The sequence below is a fragment of the Strix uralensis genome, chromosome 7, assembly GCF_047716275.1.
Source record: "Strix uralensis isolate ZFMK-TIS-50842 chromosome 7, bStrUra1, whole genome shotgun sequence".
NCBI lineage: Eukaryota > Metazoa > Chordata > Aves > Strigiformes > Strigidae > Strix > Strix uralensis.
This window is the reverse complement of record NC_133978.1, coordinates 4646898-4670498: the sequence shown is the minus strand read 5'-3', so window position 1 is coordinate 4670498 and position 23601 is coordinate 4646898. Positions and strand designations below refer to the sequence as shown.

The 23601-nt window shown below is 47.7% G+C and overlaps 1 protein-coding gene across 6 annotated transcripts in view; it reads right to left on the bottom strand.

The window, feature by feature from the left end:
- LOC141945738 (testican-2-like) overlaps nucleotides 1-23601 on the bottom strand; it is a 46955-nt gene that overhangs the window by 17043 nt on the left and 6311 nt on the right. For 5 of the 6 annotated variants that reach the window (XM_074874214.1, XM_074874211.1, XM_074874213.1 and 2 more), the window contains 4 exons: nucleotides 16330-16466; nucleotides 13986-14105; nucleotides 9912-10036; nucleotides 7952-8031 (listed from right to left, as the gene is read on the bottom strand). In XM_074874214.1, coding sequence (XP_074730315.1) covers nucleotides 7952-8031; nucleotides 9912-10036; nucleotides 13986-14105; nucleotides 16330-16466 — 462 coding nt within the window. Of the gene's footprint in view, nucleotides 1-3007; nucleotides 3169-7951; nucleotides 8032-9911; nucleotides 10037-13985; nucleotides 14106-16329; nucleotides 16467-23601 lie in introns of all 6 variants that reach the window. The other variant, XR_012629590.1, reaches the window with a different exon arrangement.

Here is a 23601-nt window from a genome sequence, read left to right as displayed (position 1 = left end):
GACGTTGTGCAGAGTCACAAGGCAAGGGTGGAAGAGAGGGCTAGGAAGGGCAGAGAGAGAAGGCAGTTGTCGTCTGCCACCACGAGCATGCTGCCTGTGCCAAGGCCTCCGAGCACCAGCCACAAAGCTCGGTGGGCGTATGCGGATCGACCGTTTGTTTTGTTCTGCAAGTGTGCAGCTGGCTCTGGAGTGTCTCTCCATCACCAACAGAGCATCGAGCCCTTCCACCCAGATGGCACGAGGAACAGCGCTTCCCGTTTCATCTTCTTTCAACCTCTGGCAGGTTGTAAAAGGTGACAGCAGAGGCCCTTTCACCTTGTCTCCCTTGGAAGAATAAAGCAAGCAGACTTCAGGAGGGAGAAAATCTGGTCATAAAAGTCCCAGCGGCCTATCTTTTGGGAGCACAGCTGATCTGTATCACAAGCAAAGCACTAACTCCTTTATCGTTTGCATTCAGCTTGCTACTTCTCATGTCATTTATATCCGCAAGCTTTGCCACGAACCACCAAGACCTGAAACTGCAAACAAGCCAGCATCTTGGGGTAGCACAAGCCCAACACGGGATGCAAGTCAGGGGTATCTCCTCTATGACACAGGAAAAGCTCTTTCAGTTAAATCACCGGTGCCACCCCTCGGAAAGCAGTAACAATATAACCATCTCTATCTGGAAAAGTACCACCAATGAGAGGTTTCTTTTCTATATTTTTATTTTACAGAGCCAAAGTAAATGCCACGTAAATGCCAAGAAGCTTTTGGAATGTTCACAAATGCCATCTCATGAGTGTTTTGCATATATTTCACATAGTAATCATAAAGTGACAAGATGAAGAAAGGACCAAAAGGGGCCATCGGTTCCACCGTCGTCTCATTCCCCGAGGCAGGAGGAGCTCATTCGTGGCAGATCCCGGACTAACATCTCTGTTCCCTCAAAACAACCGGAACCTCCACTTCTCCAGCTCCTCTAGGGCAGTGCTTCATTACCCTTCCCATTACAAAGATTTTCCTAACACCTAAGCTCTTGCTGCAATTTAAGCCCGTTATTTATTGCCCTACCATCAGAGCATGGAGGACAGAGTATCCACTACTGGTGAAAGCTTTCACATGCTTAAAGAGTTTTTCTTATGTGTTGTCCTCCTCCTTCCCTTTATTAGCCTCAAAACAACTCTTAGGTCTTTCAGCCTCAGCTCATAGACATTTTCTAGCCCTCTGATTATCTTACTGTTGCCTTCTGGACTCTTTGCACCTGTCCACGGTGCCCAAAACTGGAAAAATACTTCAGCTAGGGGCTGAGCACCAGCGTAGTCACCAGTTTACTTTACAGGCCTTTGCTTCTTTCTTTTATTGTCACAGACAGACTGAGCTGGCTTGTGCTCTGGAGCAGTCCCCTGGAACTCAAACCCCTGTCCGTGGGGCTGGTGTGGAGGCAGTTCTCCGTCCTGCACCAAAGCCACTGCTCCCTCCTGGATCTGTCCTTGTTCTCAGCAGTCCATTTGTTTCTGCCTGATTTCTCAAGATCATTTGGAGCTCTGTTCTCTCCTACTAACGTATGCAATTTTCCTTCCTCTCCCAGCTGGGTTTCATCTGCAGTCCTAAGAGGAGCATGCTTCACACGGCCCATACCACCCTTCTGACCTCCACAGGTGGGAAGGGTATGAGGTTTCCAGCTGAGCTCTGTGAACATCTCTGACTGCTGCCGTGTGAAACCTCAGCTCTTCATAACTTTGGAGCAAAGCCACCTCAGCTGTCAGAGGGTGATGCAGCGGTGGGGAGGGTAACATTCAGCAATAGTCTCAATTAATCTGTCAGGCCTGATTTTTTGCAAATAAAACCACTTGGGGCCAGGTGCAGGCCTTTGTTCAGCTGAGAACCTCTCCCTTCAGGGTCCCCCTGCTTCACAAGCCAAATCCAGTGGTGCTCCTGCCACTGCCATGCTGCAAAACCTTTGCTTTAGCTCAGGGTTTTGGGCCCGTTCCCCCCCGCTACAAATCCATGAAAATTCATGCGCTTGAGGAAATCAAACCCTAGTTGCTATGGTGAAAGGCATTCTGCAAACTAAGAAACAAATACAAGTGGGACATTTGGAGGTTACTGGATTTTTGTACATCTTTTAGACACGAATAAAAAACCCTCCAGCACATTAAAGGCTCCACTGACTTCCCAGATCCTTCTATGCCTCAAATATGAGGGATTTGCAGTACAACTTGTTTAAGGAAATTAATAACCAAGCACTGCATTTCTCCAAAGGAGCTTCATCCCCGTGGCTCCTAGCACTGCCTATTGTTGCAAATGCAGCAACAGTTTTTAAGAGCTGGCCTTCAGCTTTGCTGCAGAGATGCCAGGAAGCTTGAGACACATCTGAGAATACTAGGACAAGGAGCTCCCATCAATGTGACCTACTCGCTACGCTCACCAAACCACCAAGAGGAGAAGCCCATCTATGGAACCAGTAAATTAATTTGGACAGACCCGGGAAATTATCCGGCAGAAGGGTTATGGCACCTTTGGGATGAGATGCCTACTTTTGCTAATCAGTGTGTTGGGTTGGTTGGTTGGTTTTTTTTTTTTGCACTTAATGTGCTGGGTCCCTGTCTTCTATTAAGGCGCTGCTGTAATTCAATCCCTGCCAGCTCCACCGAGAAAAATTGTCCTCTTAAGATCAAAAAGGTGATGCTGTCTCAGCTGGTTGGTGCCAGAACAGTGGTCTCAGGGAAACGAGGAGGCAGGATGCCCACCGGGTGGGAGGCAGAGGCACCCACAGCACCTCCAGAACGGTTGAGCTGCTGGGCTGGAGGGGGCCGCGGTGGTGCAGGCAGCCCTGCCTGGAAGGGGCAAGCGGATTCAGAAACTTTATAACCCTCTCAGCAAATCCTCCCTCTTCCAGCACTCACAGCTCCTGCTAAAATTAGTCAGAGAGGTGCTGAGCACCTCTGCAAAAAAAGAGGCTTCTCCCCTCTACAGTAAGGTCACCAAACGGATCTCTGTCACACGCGGGCGAGTTAGCACAAACCTTCTGCACTTCCTGCACTGCGTTCTCCTCAGCGCGGCGTCTCAGCCTTCTCTCAACACCTCCAGCGCCAGTTCGTCGCTCTGCTCCAAGGCCCAAACACTCCAACAAAGGTATTTCTCCTCTATTGTCTAGTCTGAATTTTCAGATGCCAATTCAGATTCCTGTTTCACCGAATGCAAATAAAGTGAATATGCCTTTTTTTTTCCCCCAAAGAATATAATTCATAGGAAAGCGTTATCACAGCAACCACAATTTAATCTCCTTTATTTTTCCCCACGATCATACAAACGTTGATCTCCAGTCTCATCTGCTCAACTGTCACATCCTCCCATCCCACTGCTGCTCTAACTGCACACTGCTGAGCCCCCTCGATCGTTTCAGTATCCCTCAGTAATGGCAGGATCAGAACCGAAGGCAAAAATCCTCTCCTCTGCAAAGCGGCACTACAGCCTTTCATTTCTGCTTTTGATTCTTCTGTAAAACCGAGGCTAGGAAAGCACTGGCTTATTTCTGATACAGTGATGTTGCACCACAATCTTTTATTCAGTCTGTTCTCACCCCAGTGGATTTTTGTTTGGTATTTTTAACTCTAAACTTTCCATGCAGCCATCTCCTGTTAGGTACTTGTTCCAGTTGCCAGACCTACTCTGGATATATACCTAGATCACCTCGCTGAGGATAACAAGATGTTCTTACCCTTTCTGAACACCGGGCAGTCTTGATCTCGCCTAACGCAGGTTCTTTGGCCCTTTGATTTCATCTCATCTTAAATATACAGTGGGAAAAGACTCTGTCTCCTTAAATTGACTAACAAAAGTAACATAGCAAATGCCTGGGTACTGATGGCTGCAGAACACGAGAAGCACTCTTCATCTGCAAGTGGACTTGATAACGGTGGCTCTACGCAGGGGCAGATATTAATTTGTTTAGCGCTTGGTGGGTTTGGGGTATTCTGAGGGGTTAGGGTGTTTATTCAGAACAAGATTTTTCTTTTTCATTGTCTCTCTCTCTATGGCACTGCATCAAATGCCTTAAATTGAACTACTGCACACCACAGCCACTGCACTGTTCTCACTCAGAAAGATAAAAATGATAACAGAGAACACTACCAGATTTGTTTGCTAAGATCAGCTCTCCACCAGCCCTGGTATATCAGTCAGTAAATGCACTTTCCCCCTGCTCCAAGTGAAAGCAGATACGGTCCCATAATGTCATACCCTCCATGCAGGCTTCAAAAGAGAAGGAGCGTCATCAAATTACACCTTGTCCCATCTAGAAGCCCTCCCAGAGCAGTCCTGCAGGCTGGTCGCTCTGCTCCAGCTGCCGGCCCAGGGCATAGCAGCATGTGTCACTGCCTCCACTGATCCTGTTTCAGTCCTGCATCCCAGCTTAAAGCCTCCCCTAATGCCCTAAGACATAAGATGGGCAGCTTTCCGCTGCTGCTCCTCAGTAGCTGTTCCCTCAATATTTAATCTTGTAAGCTGTTAATGCACAGATCTGTGCTAAGCGGCAGGGTTCATCTTTTTCTGTATTCAAAATCAGCTTCTTTCTTGTTTGAATGTGGCAAAGGCCACTCTTTTACGCCTCAGACCTCAAGTCAAAAATCATTAAATTTTATCCCAGTGAGAGTCCACGTGGTTTTCTTCCTACTGTAAGCCTTCCTTTCCTTTAAAAGTATAACAGAAAATTTGGGGCCAGGTGGTACCTTTGCATTTCTTTGCATTTTTATTTATTCACTGCAGCCTTAGTTTTTTCACTAAGCAAAATAAATAAAAGCCCGGAGGCAGCCAAGCCTCGTCTCCGGAGATGCAGGCAGCTGCCCCTGCTGCCTCTGTGCCAGCGCTGTGCCGCTTGGCCAGCTGCGACGCAGGGCACGCAGCCACCGCCCGGGACACAGGAGGAGGCAAGGCAGAGGGGCTGCCAAACCGGCATCTCCCCGAGGCCCGCCCGCCCGCCCGCCCTGACCCTTCTCTCACAAGGAAGGAGCTGCCTCTGCCTTTCATCTGCGAATTGCTGCCCCCTCCCTCCGCTCTGCAAGAAATGAGCCACTTTTTGTTCCCAGCCGGAGCAAGAGTTTGGTACATGACTCGGGTGTTCAAAGGAGTCAATCAGCTAGCCACTAGCCACCCTAGAAGAAATACACATCGCTCCATATGAAGTGGTTCATAAAGCATCCCCAGCTTCTTGGGACTAGACTAGAAAAGCGCAATGCTAAAGCGTCTAGTGCTTCTGTGGGAGACACGAATCACTCAGCTGTTGGATCACGCACTCCCTTGGGCTTTCAGCATCAGCGAGTCCAGGGAGCCTTTTTCATGGATATTCTTCAATACAGAAGTAATTTAAACTCCCAAACGCAACTCATCCTACAGGATCTATTTTCTGAGCAGTGTGGGAAGGTACCGGCCTGCACAACCATTTATTAGCACAAATAGGAGTGTATGTTTAACTCTGCGGAACGGGTAGAACAAAGGATTATTAAATAAAATTCCGATTAGTTCGGCTGAAAGCAAAATACCAGCTGGAGCCTGGGGTAACGCAGGCACGCTATCAGCAAACATGTGCTGCCAGCGCATCTGCACACACACACCCCACCTCTGACCACGGGGGAGTCTCGGACTGGAACAGCAGAACCGAGGCGTCTCCATCGTGCTGGGATGGCTCAGGTCCTGCCCTCCGCTGAGCAAAACCTTCGCCCCGACAGCACCGGCCGTAGCTGCACAAGGGGAACAAGAGCGATGAAACCCGAGTTCTCCAACTTGATGCCCTCCTACCAGTAGCCGTGCTTTGTCGGCTTTCCAAGTGGGAGCATTGCCACCCAACACAGCTATCGCTGAGTCCCACTGCCTGGGAACACGCGCACGGCACGTTGCTCTACCTACAAGGGGACGGTGCCCGCAAGCCAGCCTGTCTAACTGCAACCATATTCATTAACAGCCCGTCGTTTAGATCTTATTGCAAAAGTTAATGAAGCCACTTTGCGAGAGGGCAGCCTCCCTGAGCAGAAGATAAATAATGTATATAAATGGGGGCTGGGAGGGAACTGGCGCATCCTTGCAAGGTCATGCTAGAATGCATCAGTGGCTGGCTGAGGCTGGGCTCCTCTGGTAAGAAGCCTGGAGCTATTTATGACTCATGTAATTAATTAATGCCAACGGGCGTTCTGCTGCAGGCACGTGGGAGACCAAAGGGAAATACGAAGCGAGCAGGTTAGGAAATGTAGTGGAGGTGGGGAGAAGGATGACATTTCTTGCGGCAAGACATGCTTTGAAGTAATTATCAACAGTCCAAAGAGCCAGCAGCTCTTTTGGCTACATCAGTACAAAATCAATTAGGAGCTTTAAAAATGCATCGGCTCGTATTTCAGAGAGCAGCAAGAATAAGAAATAGCCATCTGAGGTAGGGCACTTGCATTTCCAAGCACCACACACTACCTGACCCACAGATCCTCAAACCCCGCAGCATGGTCCACAAATGGTATGACCAGTAGAGGGAGCATCGTTAATGCCTTCCAAACCATAAATGTTTTTGGATGAGGAGCATGAAGGAAGACTGACGGTTTGATTTTACATGTCCCTAAAGTCCGAGGACAAGTTTAACAGTCACAAGAGAGAGAAGCAAAGGGCAAAGCGAAAGGTGGGGGTACGCCTTGAAAGCTGAGTCCCTGCAGGCATGCAGGGCTCCCGACATATACCACCTTCCCTTTCTGCAGCCTAGCTCTCGGACACCGGGAGCTAACCAAAACTTGCAGATCACATTAAGAAAAGGACCACGTCTGTGGCTTTCCTGCTTCAGTTTGCAATACTGCAGTCTCACACCAAACACTCAACATGTGGCGATGCTGAGTCATAACACTGCGCTTGCACAGACCTTTGAGGACAATGAGAGCTTAACCTAATTTTGTCCCTTTGTTTGTCCTCTGTGCAGAGGAGATCAATCAGTTCCACTCCCTGCCTTCACATCCCTGTGCATTCAGTGCCTCATACATTATACAGCAAACCTGTAAACACAAATAAAGCGCACCCTTTCCCTGCTCTGGCGCCCTAAAGTCCTTCTGGGCTGTCCAACTCCCACCCAGCCTGCATCCTCTCTCATATCTCTTTGTTGCCAGAATATCTTCTATCGGTTCCCAAATGTATTCAAGCATTGTCCCATCTCCCTCTTATCATAGCTGCCTGCAACAAATCCCCTCACACAATGAGGATTGCAAATTTGCTTACAACCCAGTTTTGTTTTCCATTTCTACTCCTCTGTGCTTGCCTTTTCTCTCTGGACACTTGCAGGGGCCAACCACCGCAGCATCAGTCTGCCACTGCCATCTGGATGAGCAGCAGAGGCTGCCTGCAGTCTCAGCCCTGGCTGACAAAGCCTGGGAGGCTGCAGGATGCTCCCCCTCAAGCCTTACCCACCTCTACGGTCTGGGGGATCTTGCTTCCTACCCTCTGATCACTGCCAAAGCCCTCAGATCCTGGCTGGTGGGACTCCCTACCGCCATCTGCTATTTTTCTGGAGCAAAACCATGCAAATCCAAAGCAGAGATGAGAAAAAAGAAGAAAAGAGTAAGTGAAATGGCAGTCGGTTTTAGTTTCATAAATATCTATGAGTAGAACAAGAGCAACAAAGTACTCCTTTCTGGTGGGCTGAGAATCGGCACGAGCCTGAGTCTCCAGGGTAAAACACGAGCGAAGTAAACGACAACACGAACACCCACTTAGCATTCGTGCTACATACTCCTGATCTGAGCCTCACCAGCTTTAAGAACGCTTCTGTTAAATACTGTAATGCTCCCAATTACGAGTGATCTGGATTGTTTATTTTCTAAACAGATTTTCCCCCCGGGAGATCCTATAAGCCTAAGACAAAAGCAGTCTTGAAGAGGTGTTTCAACCTCTTTCAGCTATATAATATCCACAGCTGGCTCGATTTCCCTAATTGTTTCATACTGACCTTGAGGATATTTCGGCCATTAAATGACTCCCGTTCCTTGAAAGATGATTTACCAGTCATTGTATTGTTTCGCTCTTCAGCTGTAAAGAGAAAAGCCACCACCAGAATGAGCTTCAGATGGGAGAACTGTGTGTGCTGTACTTCACCCCCCACTCTCTCCCTCCCCAAAGTCAGCTGTCAGCTAATAAACCTTCTTTGCCCAGTTCTTAGCGCAAAAAACCACTTCCATTTTGATTTTTTTAAAGAGAACAAGGCTGAATATGCAGGAAGTGGTGCCTGTATCGGGATGACCGACGTTACCTGGAGGAAAGACCCTATATCATAGCTACTGCTAGGGTGATTCTGTAGGGCTGATGGCTCAGTGCAACACATCTGCTTCTCTCTGGCTGATTTTAATCACACATCCTGCCGGGGTGAGAGTCAGCACTGCGAGTGCTTGCATCGCCTGGAACAGCACCAAATACCAGACTGAGCATGTGAGCACAATGCCAGGCGCGATCCGGACAGCACCTATACAAACCTCTGCTGCCTGCTCCGGGAAGCACACACATGTGGTGTGGATGCTTCTGTGGGGTGGGCACGCAGCCACACACACAGACTTTAAGAATAGCAACCTAGGCCTACAGCAACTGCCAAATGCCTATGTCTTAGATGCATTTCCCCAGAGCATGTCTGGATTTTTATATAATCCCGGAGTACATGATCTGTTCTTTCCACAGGACCTCTGCCACACTCGGTGAATATATTCAATACTTCTGTTTCATCTCCAGCATTAACTATGAAGTCTCACTCACACCTAGCATGCTACTCAAATCCTGTACTGAATGTAAAGCGACTCCTAGGGCTATCTGTGAAATTCTCTCACCGTTGTGTCTGAATGCCTCGCATGCCTCATGGGGTTGTTCAGAATACAGACTCACAATGCCAGGCGCAGCTGCCCTGACAGAGAGCCACATCAGCACTTTGGGTGCATATTTTCACCAATTTTCAGGGCTCAGTTGAAGAGAGCTAAGCCCCGTCTTTTCAGGGTTTCTACCGCCTGAGTGTGCTTATCTGACTTTTCAGTCATCCCCGAAGTCTGCCGCTGGGCACAAGAAAACCGTAACACAAACCATCTGCTGTTATCGCTGTCCATACAGAGACTCAGAGAGGCAGTAACTGGAGAATACTCGACATAACCTATCGGCATTGCACAGAGGCCACTGCGCCAGAGAAAGCTACGAAAAGCTTTAGCGCAACGCTGTTAAGACTTGCAAACTACACACCAGTGCCAGAGCATATGCATGTTTGCACATGGAGAACAAGGCCGTAATATACTGCCCCTCCCTAAATGCAATGCATCTGAGGCTGCTGTATAAAGTAATGTGATAAGGACGATGCTACAGACTGCTAGAGCAGACAATCTTTTGGCAGAGACAGCAGGCGCTATACACTCAATAACAGCTGATATTCAGCCTTGCAGCCGTCTGAATCTGATTTAACGAGAATGACACTGGACTCACGTTCCTAAACCAAGAGGAGATCTTTAACTTGACCAAAGAGGATCACGTTTTCATCTTGTTTAAAGATCAGCACAGCACATTGAGTTGTTACTGAATTTCAATTCAATCTTGGGGCACAGAGAGCCCAAGACCTCACACGGTACTTGAACACATTCCTCTCTGGTCCAGGTCTTCTGAGTGCTGCTGGGCGATAGTGTTTCTGAAGCTATGACAAAGAATCTTAGAAAAGATCCAGAAAGTGCTCAAAGCATGCCTGCCTTCTGCAGCTCTGCTGATTGCTTTTTAATTTTCTTCTGGGTTTTATTTAGTGACATCTCCCCATGACCTCATAGGTATTTTTGAGATTAAGAAACATTACAAAATTAAAAAAAGGAAACATAAAATCCAACAGAAGCATTTCCTGTTCAGAGGTACTACTTTAAATGCATTTATCAGTAGAAAGGATGAGGGATACGCACCACTTGGATCTTTCCTGAAGACAGTATTCATGACTGTAGCATGCAGTTTCACCCTATCCCATTCTTTAAGCATCAGGCCAGAGGCCACGAACCTTTCCACCAGCTGATCAGCGATTACCTGCAATCTGGGAAGGCAAAACCAGAAAGAAAAGAGCAGTGTAAACCAAAAAGAAACCCCTGCATTGTCAGGTTTTCGCTTTTCATCCCAGGAGGGCAGCATGTGTGAAATGAACTCTCTGCACGCACGCAGGCAAAGGGAGCTAGTCTTGGATGGAAAGTGAACACAGCCATCAGGATTCAGCTCTAATGAAAAAAGTTCCAGTTGTTTCGCAAAGCTTCCTCGGTGATCACTTCTGCTGCAAAGATTCCACAAAGAAGGGCAGATTTAGCATAGCAGAGAGCTTGTTCGCAGTGACAGATGTTATTGGGACTGGAAGGATGTGTCTTTCTACTGCCAGGAAACACACAGTGACTCTCCTTACAAATGCTAAGATCTGCAGACCCTCAGGGAGGCTTAGGCACCTGGACTCCTGGAGGATCTGCTCTGCTCTGGGACTGCGACCTGTACGGTGCACCAGGCTGGAGCTCGGACCCTCTCTGACCCAAATAAGCAACCCAGGTCACTGGGCTTAATTTCTGGGAGAATGTGGTGACAGAGGGCACAAACCCAGACAGCACATCCTGATGAACGCTCCAGCTTTGGAGCTACTGAGCAAGCAGAATCAAAGGACTTATTGCCACCTTCTTGTCTGGCCTCAGTCGGGGATGAAAGCGGCCGTGGCTGCAGGGATCTGTGGGCAGACCTTCCTAGGATAGGCAGCAGCAGCAGGCAGGTGATCAGAGCAATGTGCTCACATATCCTATATCTAAAGAGCTGAAGGAACTTCCAGGCTGCTGCTGAGCCCTGCAAAATTTCTGCAGTGCCTGAGCCTTACCAAAACCATCAAGGATATGCTAAGAAAAAAGTTTCCTGTCCGTGAAAACAAGGCAAGAGGGTATTACTCTATGCAGAAGAATTTGGGCTTCTCTCACCGCGTCCAAGGGATTAGACAGCTTTCCGCTCCGCCAGGTCCCACCACTTTGGCACCTCAGCTGCAGTGGGAGAAGCAGAGCGTGGCCTCTCCGAGGCTGGCGTCCAGAGCCCGGGGCTGCCATGCTCCACGTGCCAGATCCTACCCCACCGCTGGTTTCGTACTGCCCCTCATGGGCTGCCAGTCCCCATGTGACGATTTCAAGACTCTCAAACTACCAATTGTCATGGTTTTCTACCACTTTCTGGCTTTACTTCAGTGATTTTTAAAATTAGCAATGACAAAGATTAAATGAATATCATTACAGACAATGCTAAAACAAATTAACAGAGAATAGCTCAAGTGAAAATGGTGCTTTATTACGTTATAAAGTTAATCAAGGAAATAAAACTAATTAGGATGAATTATAATGGAAATTATTTGCCATGTGGGAGGCATCAGAGCATGATCCCTCTCTCAGTCTGGGCCATTATATGTGCCGAAGGGCTTGCCAACCCCTAATTCTGTCTGCAGTTATGCAAGCTAAGTCCGAGTAAATCAAATCTCCTGCTTTACAGCTTAAGCTGATCAAGATCATCCAAAGATCAGGAAGGAACTCCACCCCTCAGCCATGCCAGGAACTACACAGAGCTAGCAAGATGTCTTGCATGAGACAGGAAGGCACACACCTCTCTTAAACGCGAGCTGCAGCAGGCTGATCTACCACAGCAAAGCACGTGGCTGCTGCTCTCCTTTAGTATTGGCCTTGCAGCTGAGAAACTCTGCTTTCTACCTGCCTTCCCCATTTCCCTGCACAAAGCACAGCAGGTTTTAGCAGGCAAGAGGTGCATGAAGCCGCTCAGCAATGATCCCTCTAGCAGACCAGAAAACGAAGCAGAGTTTTCTGGCGGGATCACCATTTGTCCCCTCTTTACAACCACCGTTTGTCCAACACTGTCTGCTGGAATCTCAGAGGAAGCAAAAGAAGCTTTCACTGCTCTCCATCAACACAAAAATATCGTCTTTCCCCTCTGCAAAGTTAAAAGTTTTCTGGATGCTTGCTAACAGTTAAGGAACTGTATTATGGGAGAAGTGCCAGATGAATTAATTTGCAGGTGAGGGCAGGACCGGCCTGGGCCAAGGATAAAAACTTGAAATTGCTTGGGCCTCCCCGAGCATGCTGCTATGCAAAAAGCAAAAAAGGTGTTGCGGAAGAGAAGTCTGGCAGCCTCCAGGTGCCATGCAAAGCACAAGATCTGGGTTTGGTCAAAACCTCAGCTAATAGATCTCTGTGAAGGTCAGAGGAGACATCAGCCCTTTCTCAGGGGGGCGGATGGGTGTCATTTTCATTTGCAAGGCAAGGTAGATTTGAAGACCTTGTTTCTCTCCCTTGTCAAAATCAGCTCCGCCACCCCTAATGCACATCGGCATTTTCTGCTAGCATTATGTCTAAGTGGGTTCTCAGCAAAACGGATACAGCTGGCATCTGAAAGAGACCACAGTGCTAGTTCCAACAATCCGAGCTGTCTCCAGACACAGGCAAACATCAGTGCCTCACTTTAGGCCCTACTTACGCTCTACAAGATTTCTCTACCAGCTCCTCAGGTTGCAGACTTATTTTCAGATGCAAGCAGACTCACAAGCACTGCACCTCAGATGATCCAGAGCTCGGTGACTCAGGAGAAAAGAGGCCCATACCTCAGCTCTCGGAGCTGACACTTCAGATGCTTTCTACAACAAACCCACCGAAGGGCATTTGGGTCACCCAGTGTCTGCCTCCGTCTCATCTTTCTGAGTGCTTCTGCCTTGTTTCTCCCTGCACTTCTCTTCTGTCTCCTGGCTGATCTCTAGCTTGCCCTGGTTCTCCACCCGCCCCATTTGTTTTATCTCACCTCTTTCAGGGTAGGACAGACTTCAAAGTGGAAGAGCCGAGAAGAGGAAAAGATTTCTACTCCTACTGCCTCCCAGCAATTCTTACATTTTCATTTTCCCACCCATTTCCTTATCCCATTTCCGATCTCTTACTTCAACACAGTCTCCAAAGTGCGGTTTTAATCAGGGGGCCCCCCTTGTCTCCTCAGCCCTCGGGGAAAGGAGATGCCAGAACATGTCCTTTCTTCCTTGAGCCAGTCCCTGCTCACAGCTGCACTGCTCCGCACTCCCCTGCTAGCTCCTGCTGTCCTCTAGCAACGGGAACAGACAACAAAAGGGCAGCACTGCCAGAAAAAGAGAAAGCTAAGGCTCAGAGAGTGAAGGCTAAAGCTCTTTTGGCTAATCCCCTACCCTCTCTCCCACCCACCCCACAACTGGCAGCATGGAGTACAACATCTTATGTTTCCCCACTCTTCCAGAAAGCACTGAGAGAAAAGATGGTGCTGTCACTGGTGACGTACTTGTCAAAAATGAGGTGGAGGAAGGTTGTCCAGACACCACCACGTCCCTGGCAGCACTGTTTGTAGAGCTAAAGCCATCAGCCACAGTGGCAAACAGCACAGACACATACACTGACACCAACCAGGCTTCAAGGTTTCACACCAGCAGCTCAGAGTACAGACATTTCACACCTAGTGCCAGTTCCAGGCTGCTTAGACACAAAAAACAACTCTGTAACCAAGTCATGCTTTTCGGAGGACCTTCTGGTGTAACTGGGTTTTAAGAATAATTAAGTGCCGCAGAATATGCCAGGTTGTCCAGATTAATCTGGATTGCAGGCTGGGAACTAGACAGCAGAGGCCAAGTTGTCCTGCCTTCTAAGTCATCTCAGAAGTATCTCCTTGGCCATCTTATCACCGCGCGAGCCACCACACCATTATTCAGTCTGACAGACTGCTACAGGAACAAATGACATCTTTCAGCCACACCACCGGTGACTAATTTAAAGAGCAAACACATCACTGCCTTAACCGGTTTAGGAAGCAAGAACGACTTCATCTTCCTGACTGCTGGCCCAAGGACTGCTGGTAGTACCCACCAGCTTCAGTCTGCAAAGGGTTTCTCTGGCACACCACTACTGCTGCTGTGGCACATCGAGGAAAAATAAAAGAAAGGAGAATGGGGAACTCACCTGTCCGAGCCATCCTTCATGTGGACTTTGGCATAAAGGATGTCTGTCATGGCAGGGTCATCATTCATGTACTCCACTCCTGACACCTCCACGGTCAGGGGCTTGCCTCCAGCAATTTGGCTAAAATGCAAGAAATCCCTTATGTTAAAAAGCAAAACATCATCACTGCTTTTGAAATACAACACATAGTAATCGACATGCACACACTAAGTATTTGGTTTTACTAAGGGAATGATATAAAATACATTTTTTGCTGGAGTTAAACACAAATTTGAGGCTAAGGAGGACTAAAATGTTATATAGACCATATGGGGCAGTGAATGCCACTGAGGAGTTCTTCTCTTTCCCTTGTCTTTCAGGTTGTTTGCACTGAAGAAACCCAAACACAAAAAAGGCTCCTTAATTTCTAAAGCTCAAAAGGCTACAGCTGCTGTTGTCTCATCATCTCAAGAAATACTGTAAAAACATTTAAATTCATACGTTCAGTGTTTTAGACACACATTAAGTCAACTTAGTGTTCACAGGCCACCTCAGCGCGGAGATCTCCATTTACATTTCAGAAAACCCATCAGCAGTAAAATGGTACAAGTTCTCATTCCAGAGAAGCTCCTGCCTTCCCTGTGAAGAGAGCGATGGTGACACAAAGTCTTCAGCTCGCTGACTTTCGCTGGGAAAAGTACTTGATACAGAATGCAGTTTTAAGTACATTTCAACATCCACTTACAAATGCTGGAAGTAAACAGAGCTGTTTTAAAATCAGCTCCAGCTACTCTTGCAGGAAGGCGAAACTGAAAATGTGTGCAGGATATAATATGCACTCCCACACCTGCAAACACACTGGGAAGTGTATCTGCTTCCAAACACGCCACCTCCTTGCCTTTACCACCAGAACATCACAGGGAGGCAGGGCGCTGCAGCGCAAGTTCCCTGTAAATGCCCAGTAAATGCTGTTGTCTCATTTAATGCCGAGGTCTTGCGGAAAGTACAGGCAGTGTCTGGGCAGGCAGAAGTAATAAACACGAGTTAACAATGTGAGCGTGACTTTGCTCTAACCTTGCTCACTTCTGTTCAGCTTGCCTGAGAGATTGACTTTGAGATTCTCAGCAAAGCTTCCCAGGTGGAACAAGGAGAGTGTGATTTCCCCTTCCAGTATGTTTACTGGGAGGAAAACAGCCCAAGTGTACTGTTGTGCACATCACACCGAGAACACTGAAGGCCACGTATTCTGAAAATGGTCAAAAAGGGCACATCTACCTTCGCATGGCACTGCCTGCATTTAGCAAAGTAAATGAATGCTAATGAAGGTTTATGTGGGTGGAAGGGAGCCTAAATTAATTTTCAAAGTATATTTATTTGGGTGTGGCAGGGGAAATAACCTAAAGGTTATGTTCAAGTGTTGACTCCTCCTCCACTAAAGGAAATGGAGAGTGAAGATTTTCTCTGCCTCAGTTCAATCCACTTATGAGGAAGCTGCCACTTTCCAAATACTGAGGGCAGAGCCTTCCCCTGGAAACGCACTTGCATTTCTCTTCAACAGCTGAACAACTGGAGCTGTCATTTTAAAGGCAGAGGTATGAATTTTGGCCAAGCATTATCTCCCACAGGTATTAGCTGGCACAGCGTGGCTAATTCTTCATGCACCGAGGCAACAAATAAATAAATATCAAGGATCCATGCTCTATGTGCAAAGGCTTTCCAGAAATAAATAAATAAACCAATCCCTCAGGCCATCTCCAATTTCTAAACTGAACAGAGATAAGCTAATTACAGTGTCATTCAACCACGTTTACAGTTAAAGCCCTAACATCTGCAGCTCAGTGTTAACAGGCAGCAAGAAAGCCCCGGTCCTGGAGCAGCACTGAATGCTTCAGACCGATTACTCACACATGGCTTCCCTGCACACAGCTCCTCGCATCAAGAAATGCATGTCAAGGACACCTCAGCATCTGCTCTGAGGCGGGAGGGAAGCAGCGTGCCAGAGCCCACTGCAGGCAACGCGCGAAGGTAATGGAGCTCGTCCCTCCCTCTGCAGCAGGCAGCGGACAACAGCAAGAATTGCTCACACAAAAATAACGGGGACGCATGTGAGAAAAAGAAATGAGTAGAGCAGGTTTTCAGGGAATGCTGAGGGTTTGAGCTGAGCTGCACAATGCTGTTAGACTCCTTGTGACCGCTTGGAGATTTCTTCTGCTCCCATTTGAAACATTTCAGTCTTTTTCTACATTTCTAGAGTTGAAATAAGACTACTGAGCTGCTTTCCTCTTCGCTATCCCTTGTCAAAGACAGCTTGCTGCTGTTCCCCCACTCATGCCCTTGGTGATGACATCCCTTTTTTATCACTTACTCCACAAAGTCCTCTTTGCATCGCTGTAGGAGGTCACACGCTTTCTGGATCTCTTGCTCGTTCAGAAGTACCAGCGTCCCAAGAGTCAGGTGAAGCTTTGCAGGGTTCTGGAACAGGCTGCTGCTGACCCCGTGATCCTACAAATCAGTCAATCAATCATATATAGGTGTCTTATTTCATCCATACACACACCCCCCTCCATCAGAGGGATAAATACTACAGAGAACAGGTACCAAGCCATTGGCATCAAACCTTTTATCTCTGCATCACTGATCAGGTTGGTAGTGACTCGAAGTTGAAACGAGAAACAAAATTTCTCACAGGCTTTGCGAGCAAGCGAGCTCAGCCTGGCAGGCGAGGCGCAGCCCCCCGCCGCACGCACGCTCCCTGCCTGCCTTTTCATCGGAGCTGCTGAACGGCAGCCTGGAAGCTCGTTACAACAGGCTCTAACTCAGGACCCGGGAACAGCAGCACTCACTCGTATGGGATTTTGAGAGGAGACTTCCACAGCTGTCAAAGAGGCAGCTGCCATCAGCAATGAACTCAACACAAGTCAGCACAGATTTAAGTCCATTTTTTGTGCAATAAAGCTGGAACCAGCTGTAGTGACAAGTTCTAAATGGTCTCTAAATCCTGTCTAAACACAGGTTGCACCTCACAACACAAGCACAGCTAATACCAGCTCTGATAATTACATTTTTCTTGTTCCCTTGTGCCCTGTAGTTTGCTGAGATGAATTAAGTTTAAATTCCCTTTATAAGAAGAGCTACATGTTGTTGCTGGAGAAGAACTGTTCCCAGGTGGAGCAGTGGTTACATTCAGCTTTAAAACACATGCTCTTTTGTTCTAGGATATTTATAAAAATACCTCCAGGATGGTTAACACACCCATATTAAAACAATTATTTCCACTTAGTAGCCATTTCCCATCAGCGCATTAAATAACCTACACTTTTAACTCCAGAAGAAGCCAAAACCACTTGCCGGGCCACTGAAGCCTTTCTCTGTCTGAAAAAAGTCCACTGACTGAGAATGACAGCTTTGAAGTTTCTAGCTATGGTTCAGAGTTTGAAATAAAACCTTTCAGATGTTTAAACACTGCAGTATCTCAGCCCGTCAGAGTTTAATGCCCCACATCTCATTCAGCATTTTTCATGTCTAATGACAACATCCATACTCTTCTTTACAGCGGTGCTTCTGGGCTGCACTAGACAAGCCAGCCTGCAGCACGGAGGCCAGGGGCTTGCTCCCACAGCCGCAGGCGGGCAAAGCGTGGTGGTCTCCAGAAGAGAGAGAGCATGTACATACCTTCCACTGCTGCTAATTACTTTATTGCTGACTGAAACCCCAAATCGTACCATGCCAGTAGTGGCAAAGCATGTTGCAAACCTCAGCACTGTGCAGCAGCCTGAAACAAGCACAGACTAACTACTACGTCAGGCACATCAGGAGCAGAGGAAAGAGGGACGGCTCCATTTCACTTCTCCCCACCTTCCCCTCTCTGCAGTAAAAGCCTTGCGGCTTCCTTTAATTCATCCTGCTGTTAACATGCATGACAGGACATGATTTCTCTCCGTCAGCCTTTTTTCTCCAATGGTATCTGTAGCCAGAGAATACTTGGCCCATCGCAAAACAATAGCTCGGGTAACAGAAACTGGGAGAAAGTTCGATTCATCCTTGTCCACGGACAACCAGCCGATGTCACTCCCACAGCACACACAGATGATGTACAGTAATGAGAAAGTAGTTCTCAAGTCAGAAAGCAAAAGCCCTACCCTCATTTTCTGCCCCAGCATGATTTGTACTGTAAACATCAACCTGCCCCACAAGCAGTGTTCTCCCCTGAGCTTTCCAACACCTGAGTGTGGGCTGATAGCTAACAAAGTGATGGCATGTCACCTCCACAAGCCACGCTACTGCTGCCAGGGAGATTAGCAGGGAAGAGTGGGCCAAGATCTAGATAATCTTCCTGGCTTACTCCCTAGTATTTCAGAGAGCTCCTAAAAACCCTGCTTATACCCTCACTCTTTCACAGGCCGGCAGATCCCACTTCTCCCACGCATAAAATAGATGCTATGTCAGAGGTAGCTCTCCCTGGAACAGGCAATGTTTCTGCGGGCGTCTCAGCAGCCCTTCATGGCTGGATGCTGCTCGCTGAGATGCAAAAAAGCTTGAACCCACTTATTCTAATCCCAGATTATGATATGCTATCAGCAACCGCTGTGTCGCCTCCCGGGAAGCTGCCCTGTTAAGCGCTATCAGTTCTCTGCAACCTGACCAGCAGGGCCAGACAACAGCAACGCAGAACCTAGAAGCACGTGTTCATAACTACTGCTAAGGAAAAATCACATCCTCCTCCAGGGAGAACGAGCCCAAGAGACGTGATCCTGTCAATGCTGTGATTTTGGGGCTTTATGGACGTCTTCCAAATACCTAAGGAACCCTCTCAAGGTAAGCTACAACCATAAAAGCAGGAGAGAGGAGTGAGATTCAGCATCAGAGATGGGCAGAGGGATCCACTGGGATCTCAGCCATGCTCTCCGAGTGCCTCTTGGCGACAAGCTCCTCTTTCACCAAGTTTCCTCCCCCATGCAGTGGAAGGCGGGCACTCCTCATAGCACAAGTCGCAGTGGCTTGCGGCAAGCGGTGGCTGCCAGCCCTAGTGAAAGCAGAGCACCAGAGTAGGGGAGGAGAGGCGTCACAGCAGGGAATCCCCGTATTCTACAAGGGAATCTGAAAGCAGCGTATTGGCAGGAACCTGCTGGCAAATACAAACACATAAACCAGACTCTATCATCTCTAAAAATTTACTGCTCAAACTTGGGTTCTCTAAGGATGTACTGTGAGGCAGGAAGAATATCCCTTTTACACACCACCCGTATGTGATGACTGTCCATTTTAGCTTATGCCTCTCTCTGACACTGTCATGGTCAAAAAAACAACAACTCATTTCCACTCAGCCTTAAAAATTCATTTTTTTCCCTCCCCCCTGCTACGTAGACTTCCACCTTTGCTCTCCTCCTTTAGAAGGAACACAGAAAGGGTTTTATCTGGAGTCTTCACCTCTTTTTGCAAAGCCCAAGCATGCTGTTCCTCCAAATCTAAGGCCCTGTAGTAGGGAAACCACAGGCCACAACACCCTTCAGGCCTTCTACATGACAAGGCAAAGGATCAAACTCCCTCGCTCTTCCTCCCTGACTGCATCCTCTCTACTGTCTTAAGAGCTTCCAATGTTTGCAGACAGCTTTATGGTTTTGTTTTTTTTCCTAATAGCAGGATACTGCATGCCAGCTATATGCCCTCTCCCACCCTGATCCACAAACAAAGGAGCGAGCCAGAAAAACAGCATTTCCTCAGAACTGACTGAAGAGCTGCAGGCTGAAAAACCCCTCCCATTTTCTGTCCCTTCCACTCTGAGATATAATATCTCATTAGCAATGTTTGATATTTACAGGTTGCCATATATTACAGCAATCATATTTCTTTTCCATGCTACATCTGCAGCCTGTTAAGACTGCAAATGCTGCGTTTGCACAGCTCGGAAAGACCCAACTGTGATTTTTCACGGCAGTATTACTGCAAAGTCTCTTCCCTTTTCCACCTGCATACTCAGACAGACGTTTCAGTCCTCCTCACTCTGACACTTACATGACTGTGCGAGGAGACTTCCAAGGTCATCCAGTCATCCAGACCTCCCACTGCACCACATCAGTAATGAGCCTGTCCAGGTGAGCCACCTCCCCGTATTTATAGTAAATTAGCCTCAAAAGAGCCTCTCCTCAGCCCTGCTTCATTGCCTGGCAGCCCTGACCACAGAGTTGTGGGAATGACACCTGAAGTGTTCCATATTTCAACACAAGGTTCATCTTATAAAAGGTCTTAAAGATACACACACACACAAAGTTAGAAAGCATATACCTACCAACATAACCCTATGCTATAAAATATAAATGAATGGTTGTCATGGTAACTGCTTCAGAGAGAAATAGAGTCCCTCACAAATGCTCAATGGCCAGAAGAAATCCTCACACATGCACACCTGGTCCTTTCCTTTCCTTACCATTATTACTGAGCTTCATTCAAAGACTGGAGTTTACCTAATTTTGCAATGTTTCGCACCAGCAAATTGCAATAGGAAGAGAAGCACACCACTTCTGTCACTGAAACCTATTCAGATTTCTCCAAGTATCCTGAGAAATCCCGTTGCTTTGGACAAATCTATAAGCTCTCTTATTGCTCTGTGAGGCACAGTTTTGAATTACTGTTTTTCATTACTGATGTGCTTTCTAGCAGACCCTGCTGTGAGATAAAGTGGTATTAGAGTGGCATTACCAGCTGGTGGAGTGATTGAGAGACATACGTGGCTGCAATATACTCCTTGAACTAACAGGCAGCAATATATCTACAAACTCTTTTGCTAACACCAGGAGAAGGAAGGGCAGAAAAATAAAGCATATATTCCTAGGCTATACATATGCAAACCCCCAAATACCTGCCACTGACCGAATTCCACATTTCAAACTAAAAATGGAAACTCTACAGCTGATGTAAGCAGTACCAGGAACATTTCAGGCCCTCCTGAGAGGCACAGGGCACCGAGAAGTGCTAACACAACCCCACAGCTTCCAAGCCAGGGCACCTTGTGCCCACGCAGCACAGAGAGCAGGAACTGCAGCCCCAGCCCTTCTGCCTCCACCCATATACGTGTGTCCTGACATAGGGCAGCTGCCACCATTTTGGAAGATTCCCAAAAGCACCTTGATGACCCTGCAGGAGCAAAAGGCACGCTATGTTTTGAGTGCCGCACTCTTTCAGCGATATTACTGGCATCAGGAGGATTCATGCGGGGTGCTGGGTCTGAGTACAGTTCAAGTCTGAGGTTACTGAACGCCAGAAGTAGCCGCTCGGCTGAAACACGTTCCCACGTGCACACCCACGCTGCGGATCCCTGACCATGAAGCAGAGCCTCACAGAACTCAGTGCTGTCCAGACACAGAACAAAAACTGTGGGAGAGACAGAAGGTCAGGCAAGAGGAGGGAAAATTAACAAGACTACCCTGGCCAGCAGTGGTCTCGGCACTCCTCTGACCAAGCCTGGGTTTCTGCAGCTTTCTAGGACAAGGAGCACGTGGAGGATTGTAGACATCCCCAGGCAGCTACTTCTGAATGTGACTGACAACACTGGGGAAAGCACCAAGATAAATTTATGAACATGTTCCTAAGTGGATGGCAGACCTTCCTGCCTGCCCAGGGATGCAAACTGATACTTAAGAGTGAGCAAGAGACAAACACTGTGACAGAGACAGATCAGGAGGGGTCTGGAGAGCAAATAAGATCACCAGCTGAGGCTGGGCCAGTGGAGGGCTACAGAGATGCAACCAAACCAGCAGGCAGGAAAAATGAGTGCTCCTGTGTGAGGCCAGTGTGTTGCAGGAATAAAGACACAGGATGAGAGCATGAACGACAGCATTACCTGCAAAGATGAATAAAAGAGGCCACATCTTAGAGATGTGACACTGAATGGATTCGCCTGACACCGAGGAAGCCTGTAGGCCAGAACCCAGCAAGATGTACAGGATGACACTGAGGTTACTGCCCCGCGCAGCAGGCAGGGCTGGGTTTGCTTTCCACAGGGAGGGACAAGAGAGATCCCCAGCACCTGCTAGAGGGAGGAGGGAGGTGGATCAGATAAGTGGAGTCTGGGATATCAAGGCTTCAAGCAGAGCAGGGCTAGATCACGAGGGCGATCAAGTGAAAGAACTGTAACAACCAAAAGCCCAGGTAGGAGGGGATAAAGGGCAAGAGAAACACCAGATTGAAAGCAGTGCTCTCAGTCCAGGGCCAATGGCATGAACAACCACTATCAGAGCCCCGAGCTGAGGTTACTGGCTCCCCGAAGAGCTGCTTCTCTCCCTCTAATTTTGGTGTGTCCCCACACAAGGACTGGCACTAGAAACCAACAGAGGAAGCCAGGCCACCACTGACACCAGCCCGAGGTCCTGCACTCTCTGTCCAGCCAACACTTTCTCAGGCTAATGTTTCCATCCCCCTGTCTTCAGGGCTTTCCTTTAATAAAGGTAAGCTTTCATAAAGGTAGCTGCGGCTGGCTAATGGGGATAGACGATGGAGCCAGTGATATCCTCCTAGCCCAAGCAAAGGGTGCTCATGGCATTGCACTGGTTGCTAATCCCTGGATCTGCTGGCCAATTTCAGTTGTATTTAACATCAGGTGGAAACCTGAGTGATAGAAAGCTCCTAAGGTGTCATGGAAATAGGCAGCTGGGCAGAGAAGAGGAACTTACATCAGAACTGCCAGGAAAGACAAGACTGCAAAGGCAGCTCAGTTCTGCTCTTGGAGATGAGACAATTGACATGCAAGTGACCATGAAAACTTGAGCAAGAACTCCTATCTCCCCAGATATCAGGTAATTCACACCCACATAAACTTCTTAAGCTGTGCTACCTGCCAGATTGTATTTTCCCCTTTGAAAGGCACAAGCAGAAGTGACGGACACGAAGGTAAGAATATCAGCCCACAAACCCCTGCTGGGCGTATGCAGTCTAACCTGCAGCGGCCACAAAGAGGAACTCTTCCCCTCGCCTAGAGCTGTCCTGCCAGCGTACTCAGAGGACACAGCAATTTAATAATACCATTCCCTCTCCTCAGCCTGGCCTTGTGCATTGCCATACCACTTCTGTCAAACTAGAAGCATGCTAAAATAAACCAGGGAATACACAGCTTTCACTTCATTCTGTTCCTCATTTCCCTATGCCTAACTATTTCCTGCTGCTCTCAGTGCGAGATCTGAAGTTAGGTAGGAGGGACTGTCAGCAGAGAGTCTCATGGGGAAGAAGGGAAGTGATTAGATTTGCAGGATGGTAACTACTTGTGCTACCAAGTCATTTCTTGCTTAGCTCTGGTAATGACACCCATCTTCCTTTGCTGTCAGTAACCAAAAGAAAAGTGAAATAGAAGCAGCAGTAAACTTGTGAATTCCTACCCGGTTTCACGGTTACGTAGAAACCATATAAAATGTAGAAAGGTCCACTACATTATTTAGTGGCTTTCCTATTAAAAACAAAAAACCCCAACTCTCTTTTGAATCTTAGGTATCTACCCACCCAGGAAAATCTCTAAGGAAAACAAAATATTTTACTAACAATTTACTAAGTAAGCCATTTCACTTTCTAGAATATTTCACAACAGCACTCAGCAAATTCAGAGCAGATCCAGCAACTTAAGTAAAAGGCCTGTTAAAAATACATTCCTAGG